The 25,414-nt window shown below is 39.0% G+C and overlaps 1 protein-coding gene and 1 long non-coding RNA gene across 17 annotated transcripts; both read left to right on the top strand.

Moving 5' to 3' along the window:
• The first annotated feature begins 983 nt into the window (after positions 1-983).
• Positions 984-15,654, top strand: LOC103705367 (uncharacterized). Of its 15 annotated transcripts, none has more exons than XR_016399338.1 (9): positions 984-1,233; positions 2,742-2,775; positions 2,867-2,976; positions 3,120-3,211; positions 3,312-3,559; positions 3,717-3,797; positions 3,880-4,056; positions 13,512-14,803; positions 15,453-15,654. It is a non-coding gene; the product is annotated as an uncharacterized LOC103705367 (long non-coding RNA). The 15 variants fall into 15 exon arrangements; XR_016399337.1 differs by lacking the exon at positions 984-1,233 and having other exon boundaries at positions 1,240-2,976; positions 13,512-13,595; positions 13,683-13,742; positions 14,613-14,803; XR_016399332.1 differs by having other exon boundaries at positions 2,742-2,976.
• A 5,177-nt stretch (positions 15,655-20,831) lies between these two features.
• On the top strand, positions 20,832-24,515 carry LOC103705368 (protein gamma response 1). 2 transcript variants are annotated; one of them, XM_088716332.2, is made up of 4 exons: positions 20,832-21,002; positions 22,000-22,071; positions 22,151-22,746; positions 23,557-24,515. In XM_088716332.2, exons 3-4 carry the CDS (start codon positions 22,353-22,355, stop codon positions 24,279-24,281), a joined length of 1,119 nt encoding a protein of 372 aa, XP_088572458.2. In that variant the 5' UTR covers positions 20,832-21,002; positions 22,000-22,071; positions 22,151-22,352; the 3' UTR covers positions 24,282-24,515. The 2 variants fall into 2 exon arrangements, with proteins under 2 accessions (XP_088572458.2, XP_008787266.4); XM_008789044.6 differs by having other exon boundaries at positions 20,834-21,002; positions 22,000-22,746.
• Positions 24,516-25,414: the final 899 nt, after the last annotated feature.

Below are 25,414 nucleotides of genomic sequence, written 5' to 3'. Positions count from 1 at the left end.
GTAGAGCTGTTATAAAAAGCTGTTTGCTGTTTGGTAACTACATTTCTAAATTGCTATGGCACTTTAACATTTATTTGGTAAACAACTGAGAAAGTACTTTTGTATGACAAAATGATCATAAAGGACATTACTAGTATTATACAATAGTGCATAATAAAATATAATATATATTAATACATAAATATATGATATAGTATAATATTAATGTAATGTAACATAATATTATTATAATATAGTACTATAACATTGTATACTATAGGATAATAATTTAATATAATATTAAATTATTTAACATAACATAATATTATAGTATATTATATTTATAGTATAATACAATAATAAATGTATAAAATATTATAATTATTAGTATAAATTAATTTTTTACTCTTTTGATGACCATTTATTTCTCTAACAAATTTTCTAACTAGGTGAAAAAATTGGTTAAATAATTACTAATATTTTTTATTTATTTATTTATTTATTATTTTATTTCATTGAAATATATTTATTTATTATTTTATTTATTTATTTATTCGTTCATTTATATACATATTTATTTATTTATTTATTTTTCTTTTTTTTCTTTTTCGGCGGCATTGAGGAGAAGGAGATAGAGAGGGAGAGAGAGAGAGAGGGGGATGGTAAGAGAGAAAGAGGCGGTGCGATTGAGATTTTTGGGAGGAAAAAGAAACTTTTAAATGGGGGTATTTTGGTCAAAAATACAGCTTCCCGACAAAGCTGAAAACAGCGTTTTCGGAAAGCTCCAAAATTGAGCTTCTGCCAAAAAGCTATTTTCAGCTTCCCGCAAAAGCTGAAACAGCTTCTTAGAAATTTTACCAAACACATTTTTTTACCTAAAAGTACTTTTGGAGGGCCAGAAAGTGCTTTTTGGCCCTCCAAAAGCTCCCCAAACAGGGCCTAAGGACCTCCTGCTCTTCTTGGATACTTCAGTGAGGAGGACGGGCCTGGAGGGACCAGGGATCAGAGTTGCCTATCTAGCCTACTACTGCTAGCTAGATAGGGATGCCCGGATCTTCGACGACAGCGAAGTTCATTCAAGAGTGGTTGCGAACAGGACCCTTCGTTATGCGGAGGAGATCCCCGCACTGTCACGCTGTCAAAGCTGCCTAGCTAGCCTACCATCACCAATACCGAGCGGTCTCCTCCATCCACCGGAGAGGAATGACTGACGTCATACGCATATGAATGTCCTCTTCTTTTTTTTGCGTCAAGGTATGAGTTCTTGGCCTTCTCCCCTGACCGTTCTTGGCGCTTCTTTAGATCTATCACAAGAAAATATCCTCCTCGGTATCACCTTCTCTTTCGATCATTCTTTATGCTTCTTGAGATCGTTCTTGAGATAATTTGCAAGAAGATTTAGGCCTTCGATTTAGGATTTCAGTAGATGTTCTTTTATTGTTTTTATTTCTCGTAGATCCATCGGTTTAATTGAGAAATTCGGGTTCCAATGCTACACATGTTGTGAAGTGAACTACTCATCTTTTAAGGCTGTTCACCAAGGAGCTGCTTAAAGATCAGACGAGCTGGGGAATAGTCGGTCCGTCGGTTATTCAGGCTTTCTTTTGAAAGTTTTAAGCGATTTTTAGAAAAACTTTTTGAAAGTTATCTTTATGATAGCCTATTCCGAATGGGGTATCTTTATGGTTTCCTGAACCCGCCTGCACCTATTTCTAAGGTCTCTCCATATGTGATTTTGTTCTGCTTTTCCTTGATCCCCAAACCAGTTTTTCTGCAGCCAGTGTTTAACCTGATTTAATTTTCTTGGTGCAAGATTTAGTTTTTCAAGAAATCATCTGTTTTAAATTCTTGATAACTTTGTGGGTTGTACACTTATTTGAACGTGTTGCTGTATTGCTTTGATTGTTGATCTAGTGTTATCACTAATTAATTTGTAGTATCTGTTACTGAAGATTTTTTTTTTACTATGGATTACATTTACGGAAATACAAATGGCCTCTCTATTTTATACATACTCATGTTGACATCAGGTTGTGCGGGTCGTCCAAGAACATCTGATCTTTTTGCAATTCCTTTTTTTTTATTAAGTCATTTTTACTATAATTAACCTTATTTATGGTGTCTATTACTGGAGATATCAATTTGTTTCCTCTAGAATTTGGCTTACAGAAGTAAATTTAGTTTCTCCACTCTATATGTGCTATTTTTTTGCGGATTTGTGAAATATTGTGTTGTTTGCATTGTTGGTGGTCTTTCATCATCTGATCTTTTTTGCAATTACACTCTTGGTCATCATTAATTGTTATTATGTTTTGTCATCCTCTAACTTTTAATCTTTCACAACATTTAATCTTCAACCAACTTGGCCTCCATGAAATTCTGTATCAAATGATAGATGCTACACTGCTTATATATTTTTAAGAAAAATGATAAGAAACAATGAAGGTCTTCAGTCATAGCCTAGACAACATTGTTGTTGTCTGATATTAAGTCACCGTCAACAAGTTTTACTTTTGTCATACTTGCCAGCAGTAGTTTTTTCCTTTATATATATATTAGTCCATAAAAGTAGGTAATCGTTCCCTTTAGCATTATGTTAGAAATTAAATGAGCATCCATTCTCAGACTCGTATGCCTGAATCGTTGATGACTAGAGAAGATTAAAGTTAACATGATGTGGAGTGTCTAACAGAGTTGCTCTCATAATTACTTAAACACAAATAGTACTTTGTTAACACCAAACACTTCTATTGAAGCTCCAGGATCTTAGCTCCTCGTTCAAATCTCCAAGAGGAGGTGAGAGCTTTGGCTGAGCTTTTCCTTTCTTCTACCGTCCAAATTTTTCATCAGCATTTCTCTGTTCTTCCATAAAATTTCTCTCTATCAGATTCTTTGGTCTCTATAGCAAGCATATATTGAACAGAGATTGGAGCAGGAGAGAGATGTTGATGGAGGTGTACGTGGAGAATATGAAGAGTTTGTGTGCTTAAATGAACTGTGATTCCTTATACTCTCTTCTTTTGTTGCATTTGGATCTTTGGATCTCTATATATTTGTGGAGTTAGGTTTCGTGTAAGCTAATGAGTTTTCTTTGTTTTTTTCTCTATACATGTCTCGCTATCTTTTGTTTGGGGACTTAGTGATCAAGGAGGACATGGGCATGAGATCCATTGAGGAGCAAAAGTAGAAGCATTGATCAAGGCTTTAGAGAGAGAGAGAGCGCTACAGCTAGGTCTTCTTCTCCTGCCCCAGTTATCCCCTTTTTTGCTCTTGTATGTTTTCTTTTTAATTTCTCTTGTTGCTTCGGTGTCAAATCCTTCTCACACATGCAGATACACCAGTGCGCCCAAATACACAGTCTCACACTGCAGCATATATTAGCAACAGAATAGTCGTCTTTAGCTCTTAAGATGGAAAGAATGAAAGCTCTTTCTTTTTTATGAATCTGACCGGAGAAAGACAAAAATACGGCAAATTAATGGCTTTAAGGGCACATGCGAGCAAAGTAGCTCTTTTGTCATGTCTTCAAAGAAATGGCGGCAATCAGTTTCTTGCTGCCTCTTTGTTCTGGAAAGATCAGGTACAGCTATTCCTACCACCACAAGAGATTGTGGGCCCTCGTGCACTTGACACATGTCCAAAGTGGACTGCTTTTAGCTATTCAATTGTGGCATCCATATTTAGCAGTTGAATTACAATTCACCCGGCTATCTTTCTTGGTTGGCGGCTGACTTCAGCCAGGATCAAAACCCTGCCACCTTGCCCTACTATCTGAGCAAGCACTCGATTGTGTCTTTCTTTAGATTTCATTTAGACAGGTATGCAGTAGATGTTCATATAAAATATCTCGTTCTTCTACATGTTTCTTGTAATTACTTACAATAACTAGTGATATTGAAGGTAGGGAGCCTGGAGAGAGAGCGGCTGAACAAGGTGGTTGAAGATATGGTGAAGATAAAGCCTAGATTGACTCTGAGACAGTGGAGACGAAGCAGAGGAAGCTCTCTTACATGGAGAAAGAATCCTCTACCCTTTCCAATGTCATCATTTTCTAAGACATCCAAAGATATTAACTAGGTATATGATATTCTCATTGATCTTGCCATCAAAAAACAAAAAGATATACTCAATGATCTAAAAAGATATACCCTTCAACAAAAGAGATCTCACCCAACTGCATGTATAGTGTTGTTTCTTTATTTGCAAGTTATTGGAGAAGTATGATATATGGGTTGGCAGTGATTGACCTGGGGACAGGTAGGCAGCATATCTAGGTGTTGTTTAGGTATTTTGACAGCTTAACCATTCTTTTCTTTCTCTCTTCCTTTCTTTCTCCCTTCCTCTCTTTTTTTTGTTTTGTTTTGTTTTGTTTTTTTTAAAGGTTGGGAGAACTCCAATCATCACTTATAGCCAGTTATTTCATTTGTCGAAACATTGGGATCTCTGCCAACTGCATGTATATTGTTTCTTTATTTGCAAATTTAATTGGAGAAGTATGATATGTGGTTGGCACTTGGCAGTGATTGACCTGGGGACAACTAGGCAGCATATATGAGTGTTTTAGGTATTTTGACCGGTTAACTACTCTTTCTTTTCCCCTTCCTTTCTTTCTCTGTTTTGTTTTGGTTTGTTTTTTGTTTTTTGTCCTTGGGAGTACTCCAATTGGTTAACTATTGCAATTGGATCTTTTATAGTCGGAGCCAGGCATCACCTAGAGCCTAGTTACTCCATTGTTCAAAACGTGCACACCTCAGTTTCTCATTGAGTGGGTTTGAGATAGGCCCACCTTTTGGTCTGGAATAGAAATTGATTTGTTCTATATATATTGCAACATATAATTGTTTGAGTTAGCCAGAATCAGTTTATGTGATTGGGACTCAACCTAAATTATTTTGCAGGGACAGCAAATAGACTCGGTGGTACCTGATTGCAATTCTTTTGCATCAATCTAATATATCTGGATTGCAACATGGATATATAAATATAGGATCATCTTAACATTATCATCTACAAATATGTCTCAATACTTTGGAAGTCAGGTTTATTGCAGGTTGAAAAATCATTACAAAACCAAAACAAACTTTGAGATCTAATGGAACTTTCTTGACCATAAAAATAAAAGATATAATTAGCTTAGCTAGTTAGTTTTGTTTAGCATTTTCAGGAAATGATGCGCCTAAATCTGGATAATGTTTGTCTTGTTCCACAGATCTGCCACTTGCTTTTTGTGGTACCTGTTTCTTTTTATAAAAACATGTCCAAATTTAAATTTTCCACTACTTGCCCAGCCTTGTTTTTTGGGTCTGGTAATTGTTCTAGATGGTGATCAGCTTGAGGGAGGACTTGAGTTAAATTCAGTCTTTAACTTTTAAACCTTGATACCTCTATGAGGATCTGGTGCGGGCACCAGAATCCAGAAAAGACTCCAATCAATTAACTCAAGGTCACTGTGGCTTTGATCGAGTCCTGTAAATAAATTCAATAAGTCAGAAAGCAAGCCTCAATAAGTCAGAAAGCAAGCCAAGTCAGGACATGTTGCATGTTTCTACCACCACCTTTGCACACCCTTGGAGCACCACCTCGGCATCCACATCAACATCAGCTGGCCACCTCACCACCACTCCAACCAATGGAAGCACGCCAACCAGGATGAAGTCAAGCATAAGGAGCCGACCACATCATCTCATCAAAGAAACCAATGCAACGTCATGCCACCTCATCAGAAGAACCAATCACCATGCCACCTCATACAAGTTGACACGTCACCCAAATTCAAAGTCCAAGAGGTCGGCCACAATTTAAATGCAAGAAAATTTCAAATGGGAGCCAACAACTTTTCAAATCCTCCCCCTTAAAGCCGGCCAACTTTCTTTCCTTTTCTCTAGCAACCAAGCCTTCAAATGTGGAGCGCCATTCATTATGTGTTTAAATTTCAAATCATGAGGAAAGTCTATAAATACCTCCTCATGATATCTTGTAATTTCAATTGATGAATGAATAAAAAGTGCTTCTTTCTTCCTTAGCAATCTTGCTTTGTCACCTTGAGAGAAGGTTGGGCGTGAGGCCCTTGTTCCAAGTTGGGCGTGAGGCCCTAAAGCCACTACCACATCCACCGCTGCCCTACCTCCTCTCGCCTCCTTTTTCTTTTGTGATTTCCATTCCCCTCTCACGCCAAAGTTCTAATCCCTATTTCTTTGCAGGTCCTTAAAGTACTCCATGTCATTGGGTCAATTATCCTTCCAAACCAATAGCAAAAGGGCCCTGTTGCAACGGAAGATGAAGCTTGGTCATCCAATCATCAACCTTCAAGAGTGAGATCAAGGATCCTCCTCCAAAAAAATTTCAGAAGTTCAATGTTTGGTAAACCTCAACTCTAGGTCTGATTTATTGAAGGAAGTGTCCTAATCAAGTGGTTTCTCAACCACAACGGTCCATTCTTCTAAGTCCTAAATGAATTAGTACATGCGGGTAACTAGTCTTGAAATTACTATGCTCATGTTAATGTTTTCTTATCCCATATGTGACTGAATTTTCTGCTGCTATTAGGTTAGTTAATCAACATAACTTACTGATAATCCTTATGTTTAAATCCCTCGCATTCATCCCGCATCATTTTTGGTATCAGAGCAAGGTTAATTAGGACACGCACATTGATTATGCTGAAATTCTGCACTTGCTGAAATTTCTGCACTTTCCTGAAATCCATTGATGCCAAAATCCTAGTTTGCATGCCTTATTAAGTTTATGAATTAAATCTGAATATTTCAAATTTTAATTCCGAATTTTAGTTATTAAAGTTGAGATCTGATCTCCACAAATTCAGGATTTGAAGTTAACAATTTCAAAGTTAAATTTGAAATTCTAGGTTTGGGCTCCAAATCTGAAATTTCCAAATCTAAAATTTCCAAATCTGAAATTTCCAATATGACTTTTGCATTCGAATTTCAAAACTTGAAATTTTGAAATATTAGATCTGAAATCCAAATTTGAAATTCAAAATTCGAAATTAAAAATGGGAACTTAAATTGAAACAAAAAAAAATTTGAGATTCAAAATTTAAATTTGAAATTTAAACTTGAAATTTGAAATTTGAAATTCAAAAGCTGAAAACTAAAATTCAAATCTGAAATTCAAAATTCAAAAATTTAAATTCGAAATTTGAAATTTGAAATTTTAAATCTCAACTTGTGTGGACATTTAAAATAGTTGCATCCATCATAAATCATATTAAGGGCACTCTAATTGCAACATAAGGGAAGGATTTCATCACCTTTCCTTAGCCCAAAACAACCACCCTCATAAATCTAGAACCTAAGCCTAATTTAAAACTCAACTAGCCAACTTAACTTAGAAACCACAACGAGTCTTTAGGCTAATTGAATTTGGCTAATTCCTTGCTGTCTAGAAAAGTTCCGATCAGGGTCGTGGCTACCATCTTATCTGCCCAGCCCCGTTAAGCGGTTGGTGTCAGCTAAGTATGGTTAATGGCGGTTACATGAACTCTTGGTCCAACTGGCCTGGGCAAGTGGTGAACCAATTTTGATTAGATAAGTCTTTGATTTAGATTTAGCAAACCCTAGCATAGGCTAGTCATTTTGTTTTGTCTTGAGCCTTGTATGACAACTAGATCAGGATCACCCTACAACCCATCACATACACAACCCATTGAAGCCATGGACCCCAATCTTGAGACCATCCTAAGGACTATGACTGAGCAGTTCAAACAATTGAACAATAGGTTTGATCAAGTTGAGGAGAGGCTAGGAACCCTAGAGGAAAATCAACAGACCCGCGTGGAACCTGAATTGACACCCCAACCCCATCGCCACCTTTTCACTCCTGAACATAATCAGCGACGACCACAACAGGATCATGTAGACCAGGATGAACGAGCCCTTAGGAGTATCAGACTTGATGCACCCTCCTTCGAAGGAAGTCTAGACCCTAAGGTATACATTGATTGGGAAAATGACATGGATCAATATTTTGAGTGGTATGAAATGTCGGAAGAAAGAAAATTCAAATTTGCCAAGCTTAGGTTGACACGACATGCAAGGTTATACTGGGGAAATATTGAGAGGATCACTAGGCAAAGAGAAGAACTACCTATCAATACATGGAGACAGATGAAAATTAAGCTAAGAGAGAAATACGTCCCATTATCCTACGAACAGAGGTTACTAGATCAATGGCAAAGATTAAATCAAGGAGGAAAAACTGTATCTGAATACATTACCAAATTTGATGAGTTCGCTATGAGGTGCAACATAGTCGAGTCAGAAGCCGTAACCCTATCTAGGTTTAGAGCTGGTCTTAAGGAGGACATTCAAAGGGAATTGTTCTTAAGGGAAATTCATGATTTAGACCAAGCCTACCAGATTGCCAGAGACTGCGAACGATTCCAGAGGGGACCCATTTTTCGACGACCTGAACCCAATAGGATTAGCAACCCTGGAAGCAGGCCAAACCCAAGTTCAAACCCATCACACAGACCCAATCCTATCACTCCACAGGCTCGTAGGGACGACAAAGGAAAAGCCCCTGAAGGTAGAAAGGAAAACAATGTCCCTTGTTTTAGGTGTCATAAAATAGGACATTATGCAAGCCAATGCCCCACTAGAGCGTTACACATAGGAGAAGTAGAAGAAGAAGATCCTGAGACCCTAGAGAATTATGGAGAAGAAGTCTACGAAGCAGAGACCAATTTGGTAGATGAATATGAAGAAGAGGAAGAAATCATTGAGACGTCTGAATTTCTAGGAGTTGTGAGATGTATATTGACCCAGGCTAAAGAACAAGAAGATTGGCGTAGGACCAACATCCTACAAACCTTTATCAAAATAGGAGAAAAAGCCTGCAAAATCATCTTAGATAGTGGAAGCTGTGTCAATGCCATATCAACCAACACCATCAAGAGTTTAGGGTTGCCTACCGTACCCCATCCCAATCCCTATAAGGTATCTTGGATAAATTCGACCTCAATACCCATTAAACTTAGATGCCAAGTCCAGATACAATTCCAATCCTATCAGGAGAAGGTATGGTGTGATGTCCTTCCTATGGGAGTAAGTAGCATTATCCTAGGCAGACCATGGCTATACGATCATGATGCTACCCTGTTTGGACGATCAAATTCATGTTCCTTCAATCATAATGGAAAGAAAATTGTAGTTCACCCTACCCCACCTAAGGACAACATTAAGAGGGGAGCTAGTAGTAGTCTGAAGGAAAAGAAACCTGGATTGAACCTAATCAATGCTAAGGAATTAGAGCAAGAGATCAATGAAGGTTCACCCATTTGGATGTTGGCTGTTAAGGAGACCCTGGACCAAACCCCAGTAGCACACCCTCAAGAAGTGGTTGAAATCTTAGAGGAGTTCAAAGATGTATTTCCTAAAGATCTTCCTGACAACCTACCACCTTTAAGGGACATTCAGCATGCCATAGACCTAGTTCCAGGAGCCACCTTGCCCAATCTACCCCATTATAGGATGAATCCTTCAGAGCACCAAGAATTGCAAAAGCAAGTTGGCGAGTTACTTAGGAAAGGGTTCATTAGGGAGAGTTTAAGTCCTTGTGCAGTACCTGCCCTTCTGACCCCTAAGAAAGATGGCACTTGGAGAATGTGTGTAGATAGTCGTGCCATCAATAAGATTACCGTCAAATACCGTTTTCCTATTCCCCGTCTAGACGACATGTTAGATATGATGGCCGGAGCCACGGTATTCTCCAAAATCGATCTTAAGAGTGGCTATCATCAAGTAAGAATTAGGCCGGGGGATGAATGGAAAACCGCCTTTAAGACTAAGGACGGCTTATTTGAATGGGTAGTGATGCCTTTCGGTTTATCCAACGCACCTAGTACCTTTATGAGGATCATGACCCAAGTTTTAAGGACATTCATTGGAAAGTTTGTAGTGGTCTATTTCGATGACATTCTTATATATAGCAAAACAAAAGATGACCACTTAAATCACCTTAGACAAGTTTGTCAATCACTTAGACAAGATAGCCTCTATGCTAATCGAAAGAAATGTGAATTCATGACACATAGGACTATCTTTTTAGGATTTGTCGTGACCACTGAAGGAGTATCTGCCGATCCCGAAAAAGTCAAATCCATAATCGAGTGGCCAGTACCCAAAAACATTCATGACGTTCGTAGCTTTCATGGTCTAGCCACATTCTACAGGAGATTCATTAGAGGATTCAGCACAATTGTCGCCCCCATTACTGATTGCCTTAAGAGAGGAAATTTTGAGTGGACCAAGGCAGCTGAAAAGGCCTTTAGAGAGATTAAGGACAAGATGACACAAGCACCTATATTGAGATTACCCGACTTTTCCAAAGTTTTCGAGGTTGCCTGTGATGCATCAGGAGTCGGGATTGGAGGCGTTCTAAGTCAGGAAAACCACCCAGTAGCATTCTTTAGTGAGAAATTAAACGATGCCAAGCTAAGGTATTCTACCTACGATAGAGAGTTGTATGCAGTGGTCCAAGCCCTAAGGTACTGGAGACACTACCTTCTGCCACTAGAGTTTGTCCTATACTCCGATCATGAAGCCCTACGTTTCCTCAACTCTCAGAAAAAGTTGAACCCTAGACATGCGAAATGGGTAGAGTACATCCAGGCCTATACCTTCGTCCTGAAACATAAGGCTGGAAAAGAAAATCGTGTTGCCGACGCCCTTAGTAGACGATCTATGCTCCTCACTTCTGTTAGTACCGAAGTCATAGGTTTTGAAAGGCTCAAGGAGGAGTATGAACATTGCCCCGACTTTAAGGAAACCTACCAATCAATCCGTCAAGGACCCTCGAGCCAATTTTCCGATTTTACCATTCACGACGGATTCCTCTTCAAAGGAAATAAGTTGTGCATTCCCCGTACCTCCACCCGAGACTTTCTAGTTTGGGAAATCCACGCAGGAGGCCTAGCTGGTCATTTTGGTAGGAACAAAACCATCTTAGAAGTTGAAGACCAGTTCTTTTGGCCAGGTCTAAAGAAAAACGTTGCCCAAATAGTAGCCCGATGTCGAACCTGCACCACAGCAAAGCAACAACGACAAAACACCGGTCTATACACTCCCCTACCAGTCCCCGAATGCCCTTGGCAAGATATTAGCATGGACTTTGTGTTAGGATTACCCAAAACCCTGAGAAAACATGATTCAGTATATGTCGTGGTAGACCGATTCTCCAAAATGGCACATTTCATACCTTGTTCCCAGACTTATGATGCCTCAAAAATAGCTAAACTTTTTCTAAATGAAGTGGTTAGGCTACATGGTTTACCCAAGACCATCGTATCAGATAGAGACGTTAAGTTCACTAGCTATTTCTGGAAGACCCTTTGGCATATGCTAGGAACCAAACTCAAATTCTCCACTGCCTACCACCCTCAAACTGATGGTCAGACCGAAGTCGTTAATCGGAGTCTAGGGAACTTATTGAGATGCCTTGTCGGTGACAACCTAGGAAACTGGGATCTCCTATTATCACGCGTTGAATTCGCTTATAACAGCTCAGTCAATAGATCCACAGGAAAGAGTCCCTTTGAGATTGTCCATGGATATAAACCTAGGAAACCTGTAGATCTTATTCCATTACCCTCACATGCACGAGTCTCAGAGACAGCAGAATCATATGCACAACATGTCAGGGATTTACATAATGAAATCAGTAAGAAAATTGACATGAGTAACAAAGCTTATGCGCAAGCAGCTAATCGTCACAAACGGGCTAAGGAATTCATTGAAGGAGACTATGTAATGATTAGACTAAAACCTGAAAGGTTTCCCCCGGGAACTATGAAAAAATTGCATGCCCGCAGTGCAGGTCCATTTAGGATATTAAAGAAAATTGAACCTAACGCTTATGTGGTTGACTTACCCCTTGATTTTGGTATTAGCTCGACCTTCAACATCTCAGACCTTATAGAGTATAAGGGACCAACATTGATACCTAGTGAGCCTTTTGATCATGCTCCCATTGAGAGTGAACCCACACCTGAGTGCCCTCCAGCCACATTTCCAGAATCGAGAGATAGGGTTGAACATGTTTTGGATGATCAAGCTATCACCACCCGGAACAAAGGGTACCAACGCTATTTGGTTCACTGGGAGGGTCGACCAAAATCTGATGATTCATGGATTACTCGAGAGGACCTACAGAGACTTAACCCAGATCTCCTAGAAAAGTACCACAGCCAAACCAACCCCTGTTCGACAGAGTCGAATTCTTCCCACCCCGGGAGAATTGGTGCGGGCACCAGAATCCAGAAAAGACTCCAATCAATTAACTCAAGGTCACTGTGGCTTTGATCGAGTCCTGTAAATAAATTCAATAAGTCAGAAAGCAAGCCTCAATAAGTCAGAAAGCAAGCCAAGTCAGGACATGTTGCATGTTTCTACCACCACCTTTGCACACCCTTGGAGCACCACCTCGGCATCCACATCAACATCAGCTGGCCACCTCACCACCACTCCAACCAATGGAAGCACGCCAACCAGGATGAAGTCAAGCATAAGGAGCCGACCACATCATCTCATCAAAGAAACCAATGCAACGTCATGCCACCTCATCAGAAGAACCAATCACCATGCCACCTCATACAAGTTGACACGTCACCCAAATTCAAAGTCCAAGAGGTCGGCCACAATTTAAATGCAAGAAAATTTCAAATGGGAGCCAACAACTTTTCAAATCCTCCCCCTTAAAGCCGGCCAACTTTCTTTCCTTTTCTCTAGCAACCAAGCCTTCAAATGTGGAGCGCCATTCATTATGTGTTTAAATTTCAAATCATGAGGAAAGTCTATAAATACCTCCTCATGATATCTTGTAATTTCAATTGATGAATGAATAAAAAGTGCTTCTTTCTTCCTTAGCAATCTTGCTTTGTCACCTTGAGAGAAGGTTGGGCGTGAGGCCCTTGTTCCAAGTTGGGCGTGAGGCCCTAAAGCCACTACCACATCCACCGCTGCCCTACCTCCTCTCGCCTCCTTTTTCTTTTGTGATTTCCATTCCCCTCTCACGCCAAAGTTCTAATCCCTATTTCTTTGCAGGTCCTTAAAGTACTCCATGTCATTGGGTCAATTATCCTTCCAAACCAATAGCAAAAGGGCCCTGTTGCAACGGAAGATGAAGCTTGGTCATCCAATCATCAACCTTCAAGAGTGAGATCAAGGATCCTCCTCCAAAAAAATTTCAGAAGTTCAATGTTTGGTAAACCTCAACTCTAGGTCTGATTTATTGAAGGAAGTGTCCTAATCAAGTGGTTTCTCAACCACAACGGTCCATTCTTCTAAGTCCTAAATGAATTAGTACATGCGGGTAACTAGTCTTGAAATTACTATGCTCATGTTAATGTTTTCTTATCCCATATGTGACTGAATTTTCTGCTGCTATTAGGTTAGTTAATCAACATAACTTACTGATAATCCTTATGTTTAAATCCCTCGCATTCATCCCGCATCAGGATCGCCTTAGCTAATGTTCTGCATGCCTGAATTTTCTTTTGTGATATTGCATGCAAGTCCCTCATCATGTGAGCATGAATGGTACTTGTCGGTTTGTAGCATTGTCTGTTCTAGGCTCAGCAAAGAGAACAGAAGAAAAGGGTAGGAAAATTTATTACAGGTTCTGAATTGTATTGACTGATATTGATACATCCTGGTACTCACTTTTGTTTCTCTGCTTCATTGCAGACACTGGAGTTTCTTCAACAAGAAATGGCCATCCTATCAGAAGAAATAAAACAGAAAAAGGTATGCTGCAGTGAGAGTTCTATTACATTTTCTTCATATCGGTTACCAAATTTTTGGTTTTTAATAGATTATACTAATCAAAGATCACAGATGAGTTGAACATCAAACATTAGGCTCTGGTGAAGTCTTTCGAAGCTTTTTTGACCTGTCATATCTCCCCTTTGCTTGTCTTATGCTTCCTGTTTGCAATTCTGTATAACAAAAACTTTTAATATTCATATTTTCCGTTCTTTTTGCCTTGTCGTTAGGACTGGTTGAACTCACATAAGCAGAAAATGATAGAAGATGCTTGACTAGTAAGTTTCAGTAATATTCACTGGGATCCTATGCACACTTGGATACAATATTGAATTGCAAGCACTCCTTGTTTGTATGACTGGTTCAGCTGTACAATAGTAACATGAAAATAGGTACCATATCAATTTTCTTCCTATGAAAATAGTTGTAGTCCTCATATGCAGTTCTTGTTGCCCAAGTTGGACTAATCTCAGCTATTTTTTTTTTTTTGTAAGTTAAAGTTTTTCGCTGTAGAGCATGGATTACTTGTATGTGTACAAGAAAGTTTTAACTCCATCTGTTAGTGTAATTACAGTCTTGCCTACTAATTAGATAAGCTTATCTCCAATTTTACCATTAATCTGATGATTTTACTGACGTAGGCTGAGGAACGTCCCAGTATGACAGTGAATGACTACATTGGTGGTTTGATGCTTCTGATACATATTTGTTTGTTTGTTTACTTGTATTCATTGTTAATAACAGAAGAGTGCAGCATTTTTTTTGGCCGGATATTCTTACATATCCTTTCTATGAATAGTTAGAATCATATCTTGTTTTAACTTATTCTATAATCATCTATATGCTTGATAGTTATGTACAATCGCATCAGCAACATCTGCATAAGAATCTGTGATCTCCTTTATAAAGTGAGTTATCCTCTCTTCATTTGGTTGAGCAATCTGCTGTGACCTGATGTCTCGATCGGACTCTGCAAAAAGCCAAAAACTAAGCTTGAAGAACTAGAAGCAAAAGAATCCGAAATTACTGCAGCCAAGAACAAGGTATACCTTTTTATCATGGGTGACAACGAATTTACAAAGATGAGATCTAATGTTCTAGAATACTTGCACTCTCTACAGGATCAGATCAATCAACTATAAATGTAGTAGACTTCTGTTTCTAAATAAGCTCCGGTAAAAATCACATTTATATGTGCTTAAAATTTGAGAATGTGACCCCAATCCCTGTGTGTGGCCTGTCAAACACTCAAGAAAGGTCCAAAACAGCTGAAATGAATAATTAAATGCTAAACCAGTATCATAGATTACTGATACACAGGTGACTATTTTTATAAGCACTAAATTTAATTTATTTGATGTGCTATTGCAGCACAGCAAGCCAACTTCCCCAATGAGAGGTTTGTGGTCTCTCGCAGCCTGCTCCTGGTGGACCAGGAACTCTGGCAGCTGTGCAGATTTAGCAGAGTTTATGAGCATTTGCCTGATGGCAAATACTTGCGTTTGTTTCCCTGGATTTAATGGATTGAGCACCTTCTAGCTGGAGGAGCGTAAACACTCTTTGAAAAATAGCAGCTACTAGTTTTTCAGCCTGTAATAAAATCCTATAGATGGTAGTTACTGCAGCACCTGCGGTTTGGCAACCTTTGGTAATGATGTTGTAACTTTTGTATTGTATCTTCTTTGCCCACAGGGAATTTCACAAGCTGTTACATGACAATGTGGAGAAGAGTACAGGGTAGAGCTGATGGGTGAAGGTACGGGTTGCATGCTCAAGACCTCAATACTGTTCAAAACTGTGCAATGCACTGAACACTGGTCTTTGTAAAACTGGTAAACACAAAAAATTTGGGGAAAAAAGAAGAAAGAAAACTAATGGTTATATTATTGGTAGACTTGGACTGTGTGATGTGCTGTTAAATTCTACGTTCTTGGGTTCAGGTAAGTAATCATTGCTAAAGATTTGTCACTTGTTTTATTACTCAATTTGATGATCGATTAATCATGAAAAAGATCAGGTTCTTTATGTCCAGATATCACATGTACATGTAACTTGAAGCTGACAAATGTCAAGTAACTTGTGAGCAAATGACTCAATATCATGTTCAAACACAGATTTCAGAATTAGGAACAAATGCTGGAATATGCTGTAGAATGTGAAATGTAATTTGATAGAAGCTTGTGCGATAATAGGGGTGCAAATGGATCAGGTCGGGTCCTGAGTAATCTCGACTCGATCCAGTTTTTTGTTCGGATTCTAATTTTGGATCCAGATTCGACCCAATTGAAGATCGAGTCAGATTGTATCCAGGGCTACAATTTTTTATCCAACAAGTGATTCGGGTTGGGTCGGATTCATGTATAGCTCAAATCCGATCCAAAAAAATTCAGATCCAGATCAGGTCCAAGTCGGGTTCGGTCCAAGTCTGGATTATAACACAAAAAAAAAGAGCTGGAAAAAAGCACTGCACCAAAAAAAAAAAATCCACATACACATGGGTTTTCAAGTTGTAGGGCTAAATGCCCAGTATTTTTATGTTGAGATCAAGGCTAAACTACTAGCCTAGGATCATAGGATTCTGTAAACAAATTTCAACATAAAAAGAAATGGTAATTCAAACAAGAAAGAAAAGGCTGAAATAAGGAAAGAGTGGAGAAGCCTTCGGGCTCGTTTGGTTCGCGGGAAGCATTTTCCTTCCTAGGAATATGATTCCTGGGAAACAAATTCCTAGGAAGAGAATGCCTAGGAAAGTAATTTTGGCATGTTTGGTTGACCATGGGAAAGTGACAAATTTCCAAGGTACTTATGTTTGGTTGGCCATCCACTTTCCTAGGAAAGTTATATATAATTCCTATTCTGCCCTTAATAAAAATTAGGTTTTTAATGCCTCTTTAATGCTTCTTTAATGCTGAAAGGACTTTTTGGGAAAAAGTAAAAATGGAGTGATTCCCACCTCATGGGAAAGTAACTTTCCCATGTTTCTCATGGGAAAGACTTTCCCATGAAATGTGGGAATCACATTCCCATGGGAATATAACTTTCCCTTCTCTCTCCTTTGAAAACTCCAACCAAACAAGAGGCATCTCATTACTTTCCCGTTGACCACACTTTCCCCCCTTCTTTTTCCGCGAACCAAACGAGCCCTTCAAGTAACCAAATCCCTCCTCTCTGTCTCTCCACCCAAAACAAACATACTGTCCCCAACTTCCCAAAATGCCCCTATTCACGCTAGGAAATTCTCCATCTCCCTTCCATCAAGGGAAAGACTTGTAGCCAGCTCCTTTTCGCGTTTTATATGGGGCCTTTGCTGCCTTCTGGTCCCGGACCACGGTTGGACACAGAAAACAGGGCAAGGGACAAACTAGGGACTTCGATGCCGGTGGTCACATGCTTATGTCCTTTGTAGCATGTAGGGAGTCCCTTCTTTCTAGTCGGCACAACGGTCATCGCGAGTTGAAGATATAGGATTTCGGAGGAGGAAGATTTAGGGCTTCGGAGGAGGAAGGATGGAGGATAACAATGTAGAGCAAGTTGAAGATTTAGGATTTCGGAGGAGGAAGATACCTTGGGAGAAGGGACGATGCACGCAGCACGCTGAAGTTGCCGAATGCCGAAGAGGCTTGCTGAATCGCTGCAGATCTAGGGTTTTGCTCCGTAGGAAGGAAAGCTTGAAGGGGGAGAATGGAGATGGACCCGGGAATGAATGGTTCTCTAGGATTCCTCCGCCCCTCAGCACTCAAGGAAGGGAGGGTTCTACTTCTCTAGGGGACTCAAGGCTTTCGATTTAGGCCCTGTTTGGGGAGTTGTTGGCATTAGTGCTGTTGGAAGTAGAGTTGTTGGAAGTAGAGCTTTTATAAAAAGTTATTTGCTATTTGGTGGAGCTTTAACATTTGTTTGGTAAACAAACTGAGCAAGTACTTTTGTATAACAAAATGACCATAAAGGATATTACTAGTATTATACAACAGAGCATAATCAAATATAATATATATTAATATATAAATATATAATATAGTATAATATTAATGTAATGTAATATAATATTATTATAATATAGTACTATAACATTATATACTATAAGATAATAATTTAATATAATATTAAATTATTTAACACAATATATCAATGTATTATAATATTATATTATATTATATTATATTTATAGTATAATATAATAATAAATGTATAAAATATTATAATTATTAGCGTAAATTAATTTTCACTCCTCTGATGATCATTATCTCTCTAATAAATTTTCTAGCTAGGTGATAAAATTGGTTAAATAATTACTAATATTTATTTTATTTATTTTATTTATTATTTTATTTCATTGAAATATATTTATTTATTATCTTATTTATTTATTTATTCATTTATTTATATACAAATTTATTTATTTATTTATTCTTTTCTTTTCTTCTTTTTTTCTTTTCTTTTTTCTTCTCCTCTTCTCCTTCCTTCCTCTCTTTCCTTCTTCTCCTTTCTTCTCCTCCCGCGAGGCCGGCAACGCCGGAAGGGGGCCGGGATGGCGGACCGCAGCGCCTGCTAGGGAGGCGGCGGCCATGGCTGTCTCTTCCTCCCCTTCCTCTTTTTTTTTATTTGTTTTACTTCCCACCACCCGAAAGCTGTGGTGGGTCGCATCGACAAGCCGGCTGTCTGTGCTGGCTCGCCGGGGCGACAGGCCACAGCGGCGGCTAGGGAGGTGGCCACTGGTGGTGGCTGCCACCGTGGGCAGCCACAAGCTGCCTCCCACAACAACCAAAAAAAAAAACACAGGGCCGACGGCGTTGAGAAGAAGAAGGAGATAGAGAGGGGGGAGAGAGAAAGGGAAGGGTGAGAGGGAAAGAGGCAGTGGGATGAAGGATTTTGGGAGGAAAAAGAGACTTTTAAATAGGGATATTTTGGTAAAAAAAAAGCTTTCTGATAAAGCTAAAAATAGCATTTTTGAAAAGCTCCAAAATAGAGCTTCTCCCAAAAAGCTGTTTTCAGCTTTTTGGAAAAGTTAAAACAGCTTTTCAATTTTTTTACCAAATATCGTTTTTCATCCAAAAATACTTTTGAAGGATTAGAAAGTACTTTTTGGCCCTTCAAAAGCTTCCTCAAATGGAGCCTTAATAAAGCTGCAAATAGGCTCATGAGTTATGGGCTTATGGCTGAATCGATGATGGCTCTGGCCTCTAGCTGATGCTTAATCAAATAATCAATAGAATGGGTTATGAGTTATGGGCCTGAAGACTAAAAAAAAATGGGTTAACCAATTAGTGAATAGGTTATGGGTTGCGACCTGCGAGCCTAAACGGATAATCCGGGTTTGGATCAGATCGAATCGGATCATTGGATAAACGATCCGCATTGACCCAAAAAAATGGATCGGATCGGGTCGGATCGAGATTGTGTTGACCCAGACCCAACCCGAAATACAGAACAGGTCCATGGGTCCTCTAAAACGGGTCGGACCAGATCTAACTGAATCGGATCGGGTCGGATCATGAATCTTCGGGTCATGGGTCGCCCGATCCATTCGTAGCCTTACATGATAATTGATAAAACAATACCTAATAAATGTGCCAAAAAGTGACCATTAATAAGTTCAATAACCTACATTGGCACATTGGTCGAGGTAGTTCTGTTAGGAACTTGGAAGATCATTGGGTGAGTGATGCATCTCAAAAGAGGTCAGCGGCTATGTTTGATATATATCAAATCCAAGACACTACAAAAGTCAGCGATTTCATCAGTCAAGAAGGAAATTTGTTTCAAGGACTATTGCAACCTGGATCCTCTCACTTCTTCCAGTGGATGAAATGCATGATGTTATTGGATGAAGAGTTATGAGAAGGTTTTAAGGTCTTCGATGTCTATAAGCAATTCTGATGATAAAAGAATTGGCGGGCAGAGGAAAGCTAGCACACTTTGTATTTTGGACCCTGATGACCATGCTGTCTCCCGGAGTCATAAATTCAGGGCCATAATTGCTATTCACTTGACTGTTTTATTTTTTTATATCAATGTTTACTTTCTTAGAATTATGTCACGTTTACGTGTCTTTTTTTTTTTTTTTTTGGCTACAATATGACACTTTGGATGCAATGCCATCCGTAGCTAGGGGAACGGCCCTAGGTGTTGGAAACTTGTAAGGAATATGATCATGATTTAAGTCCTCTCTGCTTGCTCAATTGTTGCCAACCAAATCCACATTGGCACTTATTGTGGCCAAATCAGAAAATTGGCACTTATTGTGGCCAATTTGCCCACCCTACCCTCCAGATCCGACTCAAATTGGAACCGATCTCTCTCTCTCTCTCTCTCTCTCTTGTGCAAGGAGTAATACCATCCAATCAAGTGTTTGGTTGCTTTTCTATGATTTCATTTGGCACATATTGTATATATTCTTTAAATTTAGTGATAGGGTTGTATATTTCGTGTGAAAGAAAGATTCACCCTCTTTTTTTTTTTTTACATAAATCCACCTTTGGATCACCCATCATGTAGATCTTAAAACACTCCAAATTTTATTATTCATCCATCTATACAAAGCTTAAATTGGACAGTGGTGGATTTGCGTGAAGAAAGATGAATCCGAAGCCAACTCGTCCAATTTATCCCCTTCAAGGTTGGATAGCTAACCTGACTTGTGCCACAAACTCACGGCCAAAAGCTTAAATACTTTGCTTGTTCTTTGGTTGGGTAAGCTGAATTAACGTATGGTTGTTTACGGAATGGAAAGCCTATGACACAAGGTAGCCTAATGGTCCCATCTAAATGATATACATTGTTACAACAGGTCATGCTTCCAGGTTCCGATGAACCATAGAAACCATGGAAGTAGTCAAATGGACATCATCGACCTACGGCATGATTCGCGCCTGCCTCGGCCATGAGTCCCCAGCGCCCTCACCAATCGCTCGAGCCCCAGACATATTGTACAACTCCGCAACGATCTATATCAATTACGGCCTGTATGGATGGTGACGGCCCAATCCTTTGGGCCCATCTAGCGACGCAGGGATCTTTTGGGCTCATGTGGCGACGTAGGGATTTCGGCCCACGCGATCGCTTTTCCCTGGGAGGGAAGCTCTTCGTTCAATGCGAGCCTCCAAAATCAGCCGCGACCGCGCAAGCGAGCCAAAAAAAAGAGATCCAGAGAGAAAGGGTTTTTCTCTCCGAGGAAGAGATCTCTGGCCTCCGAGGTTGCTTTGGGCTCGGCTCTCGGCGAAGCTAGGGTTTCTCTTCTCATTCCCGGTGAGCATCTCTCTGATTCCTCCGCTCTGAAATCTCTACTGCAAATTTCGGTTTTTTTTTGAAAAAAAAATTACAAAAGAAAAAATACCTTTGTTTTGAGGGATGATCTTTGATTCGCGTCCGTTTGCTTTGGCGTTTCGATCCTAGAGGTAGGAAGATTAGGTTATGGACGCTCTCCAACATAGAGAGATAGGGTTTTGCTTCATTAACAAAGGCTGTTAAAAGGAGTTTTCCATATTAAATCACCACAGGTTTCGCTAATAATGAGTCATGTTGGAGTGCTATTTCTTCTCCCGTAAATCTTAGACAAAAGGTGTCTTTGAGCTCGAGAGTCGGTTTCGCTATAATGATGAGTCATATTGGAGTGCTATTTCTGCTCCCGTGAATCGTAGACCAGAGGTGTCTTTGATCTCGAGAGTCGGTTAGCGGTGGAAATTGATGACCGAATTGTGGAATGAGGTTCCAAGAAACCATAACAGATTCGAGCTCCAGTAGAAATAGGGTGCGTTGATATGTCCAACATTAAAGTGCAGTGATCTTAACTTGAAAACTTCGTGCTATGGATTGTGAAAGGGTGTTGACTAGAAAACTTATTTCAGTGGATGGTACAAGAAATTTAAAACATGTCTGACTACGTTCTTCTGATAAGGCTCAGATGGGAGCTCTTCTTTGCATTTCGTGGCATTGATGAGCTGTTTTGCAAATAAAAATCCTAAAGAAAATTTCCTGGACAATTTGAAGAGAATTTGCTTTATTTTGCATATTAATATTCGCTGTTATGTTTTAGTAATTTATAATTCATACTGTTGCATCTTGTTCTGTTGATTATGCTTTTCTGCATTGTTGTTTGGACTTCTGTGTTTTTACCCATTAAGAAATATAAGAAAAAGGCAAATCATAAGCAGCAATCTGTCACGTTGTTCCCATTTCGACTTATTGATGAACAGATATATGGATTTATTCATGATTGTAATTGGTTATTTTATTATGACCGTAGATATGCAAGGGAACCTGCAGATCTCTCCAGATTTGGAGCACTCTACTGACAGTGGCGATTCTAAATACTTATGTGAGCTCAGCACCATTCTCGTTGCTACCATTCAAGAAGTAAAAGACCGGGTTTCTCAAATAGAGTTTATTTTCTGCAGTCAGCTATATCCAAGTTTCCAATCAAGATCAAAAGTTCTACAGAGAAGTCTAGTTGATGCCAGGAAAGCCGCAGAGGATGAGTGGAAGAAAAAAGAAACTTCCCTCTTACATCGAATAGAAGAGATCACTGTCGAAAAGAAACATGATCAAGAAAGAATCCAGGAACTGAAGTGTTCTGCAGAAGAAAGTAAGGCCAGGTTAATGAGCACTGAGCAGTTGCTGAACAAACATGAAGTTGAGAAAAAACTTCTTTTGGATAAACTGGAAAGCATGGAGAGAAATGAAGAGATCATCGCTGAGCTCAGAAGGCAGCTTGAGCAAAAGACAAGGGAGATTGCTGAGGAAAAGGAGCTGCAACAAAAGTTATTGCAACAAATTGAGGTGAAAGATCAAAAATTGTTCGTAGAGCAGGGCAAAAGAAGAGCCTTAATCGAGGATTTTAGTAAATTGAAAGAAAGTTACAGACACTTAAAATCTCAATACTATTTTTTAGTTGGAAAGATTGGTGATACAACAGATAAAAAATATCATCCAGAGAGGATGGAAGATGAAAGGGCATCACCAAGGCCTCATCTGAACAAGAGAAGCCTCAATGGTAAGAGTTTATTGTTTAGCTTACCTTTTAATGTAAGTACATTTAAATTTTAAGAAAAAAGTCTCTAGAAAGCACTTGACCTAAATCAAGTTAGAAGAAATGTGTTCCAGAGAGGACTTTTCTTTTGGTGAATTTTCTAGTATAATGGACAAAAGCGTGATTATGTTAGGAAAGCCGCTAATATTTTACATGGGAATAGTTTTGTATGAATTTGTGAACTAAATGATGTTCATCCAGATTATTATGGTAGTTTGAATGCATAATTGAGATCGGCATTTTATGTGTTGTACTGTACTGGGCAATATGAATGTACTGTACTGGGCAGTATGGGATGTACTGTACTGACCTGTATGGTACTCATGCAGCATAAATGTTTGTTACGCCGTGATATCGACATATGGTATAGGTGATGTATTGACTTCAACCATGTACCACGTGTAGGTACAGCGGCATACCATACTGGCAAGATATCAGTAATACTTTAAACATCGAGACAAATAATCCTTTTCTCTGATTTTTTATCACTTGCAAATTGAGATAAAAAGGAGGGGCACCGAGCTTGCATCCATACCAAGTGAACTGAAGATTGGGAATATCCTTCAAGTATTATCAAGATATTAGATCACTTTAGTATTTTTTATAATGAAAGATGTCGTGCTTTTGTTAGAGAGAGAGTTTTATAATCACTCTCCAATACATAGTATTATAAGGAAATTCTTAATCAGATTTTCTTCATCCTGCCTATTTGTCCAGGACAACTATTTTTTTGAGAAGATATTAAATTAAAATTAAATTTTGACTGTGTTGTAGATATAAAAGAAAGTGATCAAGAGGTCACCCAGCTTGCTTCTAAGCCAAGAGAAAGGACTACTGATATTGTTCTCAATGAAAAGCCTGAGGCCAGCCGAGATTTGGAACTGGTTAAAGGTTCAAATACTGATTTCCGCATCAGTATATCATCGAATTCAAGTGTCCTCCAACCAAAGAGCGTTGCTGTTAATACAAAACCCGAGTCATTATCTGGCATGAGGCGAGCTAGTTCATGTTGGAGGAATACTAGGGCACGTCAAGGATCAGGGGTTGCAGATCCACATGATGACTTTCTTGACAGTCCTATGGAGACTCTGAAAAACTTGAACAGGGGCCTTCTTGAAGAAGCACAAGGTCTTCCTGTCCCTCCTCCGCAGGACATGGATTTTAATAACTCAGATGATGAGACACAAGATATGAATGCTGACGCTGCTCCACGGCAGCAGCATATTTCAATTCTAGATTCAACAAGCAAGGGATTTAAATATGTGGAGCCTGTGAGAAAGAAGGTTGAGCGGGAGAATCTCAAAGGAGTTGAGTGCAAGCAGTGCAAGAAGTTCTATGATGTGGTTTTACCTGATGGAAGTAGAGGAAAAGGAAGCAGTTTGGACACCGTAAGCATGCGTTGTGAGCATCATGATGGTGTTTCAAGGCATAGGTACAGGTATGCCCCTCCGATGACCCCTGAAGGATTTTGGAATATTGGATTTGATTCAGATGTATAAAGTCTTCTCTATAAGCATTCTTTGTTGATCGTGTAGACTGTTATCTGAAGTGGAAGCAATTCTTTTGTTGTTTGCTTATCTTTAATCATGACTGTTAATTTGCTTTTTGAGGTCCAATTAATGTTAGACTTGGGCAACATGAGGTTCTTAAAAGGTAATGGATGGAGTAACGTCTCTCAAATGTTGCTTCTAGAACATTAACTGTTGCAATCAGTTATGCAGCTGACGATTTAGCAATTTCTGGATCTTGAGCATTGGGATGGAAAATTGGCAATCTCTAAATCACTTATAAGTTCCAATATGGATTTACCTATGAGCATTTCCTCCCATTTTGTGACAGAAAGTAACCCCTTTGATCGAATAGACCTGATCGGGGTCATTTTTTTCAGCCATGTGAAACAGCATCAGATATGAATTACTTCTTTCTGATTTCATTTTACTTGCTTATTTAATGATGGTTCTCAGTCATGTTTTTTTTTATTGATTTGATTTTCTTTTCTTTTAAAGTTCCAAGTATATGCAAAACGTGTTTGCGTCGTATTGTGAAATTTGATTAGCATAATGAAGAACTTTAATTTTAGTAATATTTTCAAATTCAGATTCTCATGCACCGCATTTGTCATCTATATTTACAACTCTCCCTAGTAACCAATAGTTTCTTCCCAAAAATCTCACTTTCCAGAAATTTCAGATTAAAGGAATAAAAGAGCATGCTGGTCAATGGTTAAAACATAAAAGCATGCACCAGGCTCTAGACGTGTTGAACTTTGACAGTATGACTGAGATTTTGGATAGTTCCCTCCAGCTTTCCTCTTCTTTTTTCTTTTTTTTTTTTTTGACAAGGAACAAGTGAATGGGAAGCTATTTCAGACTTCAAGTTTCAAGTATTGTCAGATCCTCTCTCTTTCAAATGTAAGGCATTCATGAGTATTCAGTAGGGTATGGCTCTGGTTTCTATTGGTGTGTGCTTCAACAGAAATGTTGTTGATTATTGAGGATGTCCGAGAATGCCATGGCGAGAATTCTGTAAGATTAAGGTGCGGCTAACTATAAAACCCTACCCACATACATCTAGTCTTCTATATTTCCTTCTTTAACCGTTATTTTGCTGTATTTTGGAAATTAGGCCTCCC

This window comes from Phoenix dactylifera, chromosome 2 (assembly GCF_051530095.1).
Source record: "Phoenix dactylifera cultivar Ajwa chromosome 2, Ajwa_hap1_PhDact_Kaust_v1.1, whole genome shotgun sequence".
In the NCBI taxonomy this organism is placed as follows: domain Eukaryota; kingdom Viridiplantae; phylum Streptophyta; class Magnoliopsida; order Arecales; family Arecaceae; genus Phoenix; species Phoenix dactylifera.
Note: the sequence above shows the minus strand (reverse complement) of the source record. Positions and strands in the feature narration are given on the sequence as shown.

What these genes read in the sequence shown, in the direction of transcription:
- LOC103705368 (XM_008789044.6), top strand. Translation starts at nt 22,002, where the DNA reads ATGCAAGGGAACCTGCAGATCTCTCCAGATTTGGAGCACTCTACTGAC. An exon ending in GAACAAGAGAAGCCTCAATG is followed by an intron (nt 22,747 to 23,556) that starts GTAAGAGTTTAT and finishes ACTGTGTTGTAG; the next exon opens with ATATAAAAGAAAGTGATCAA.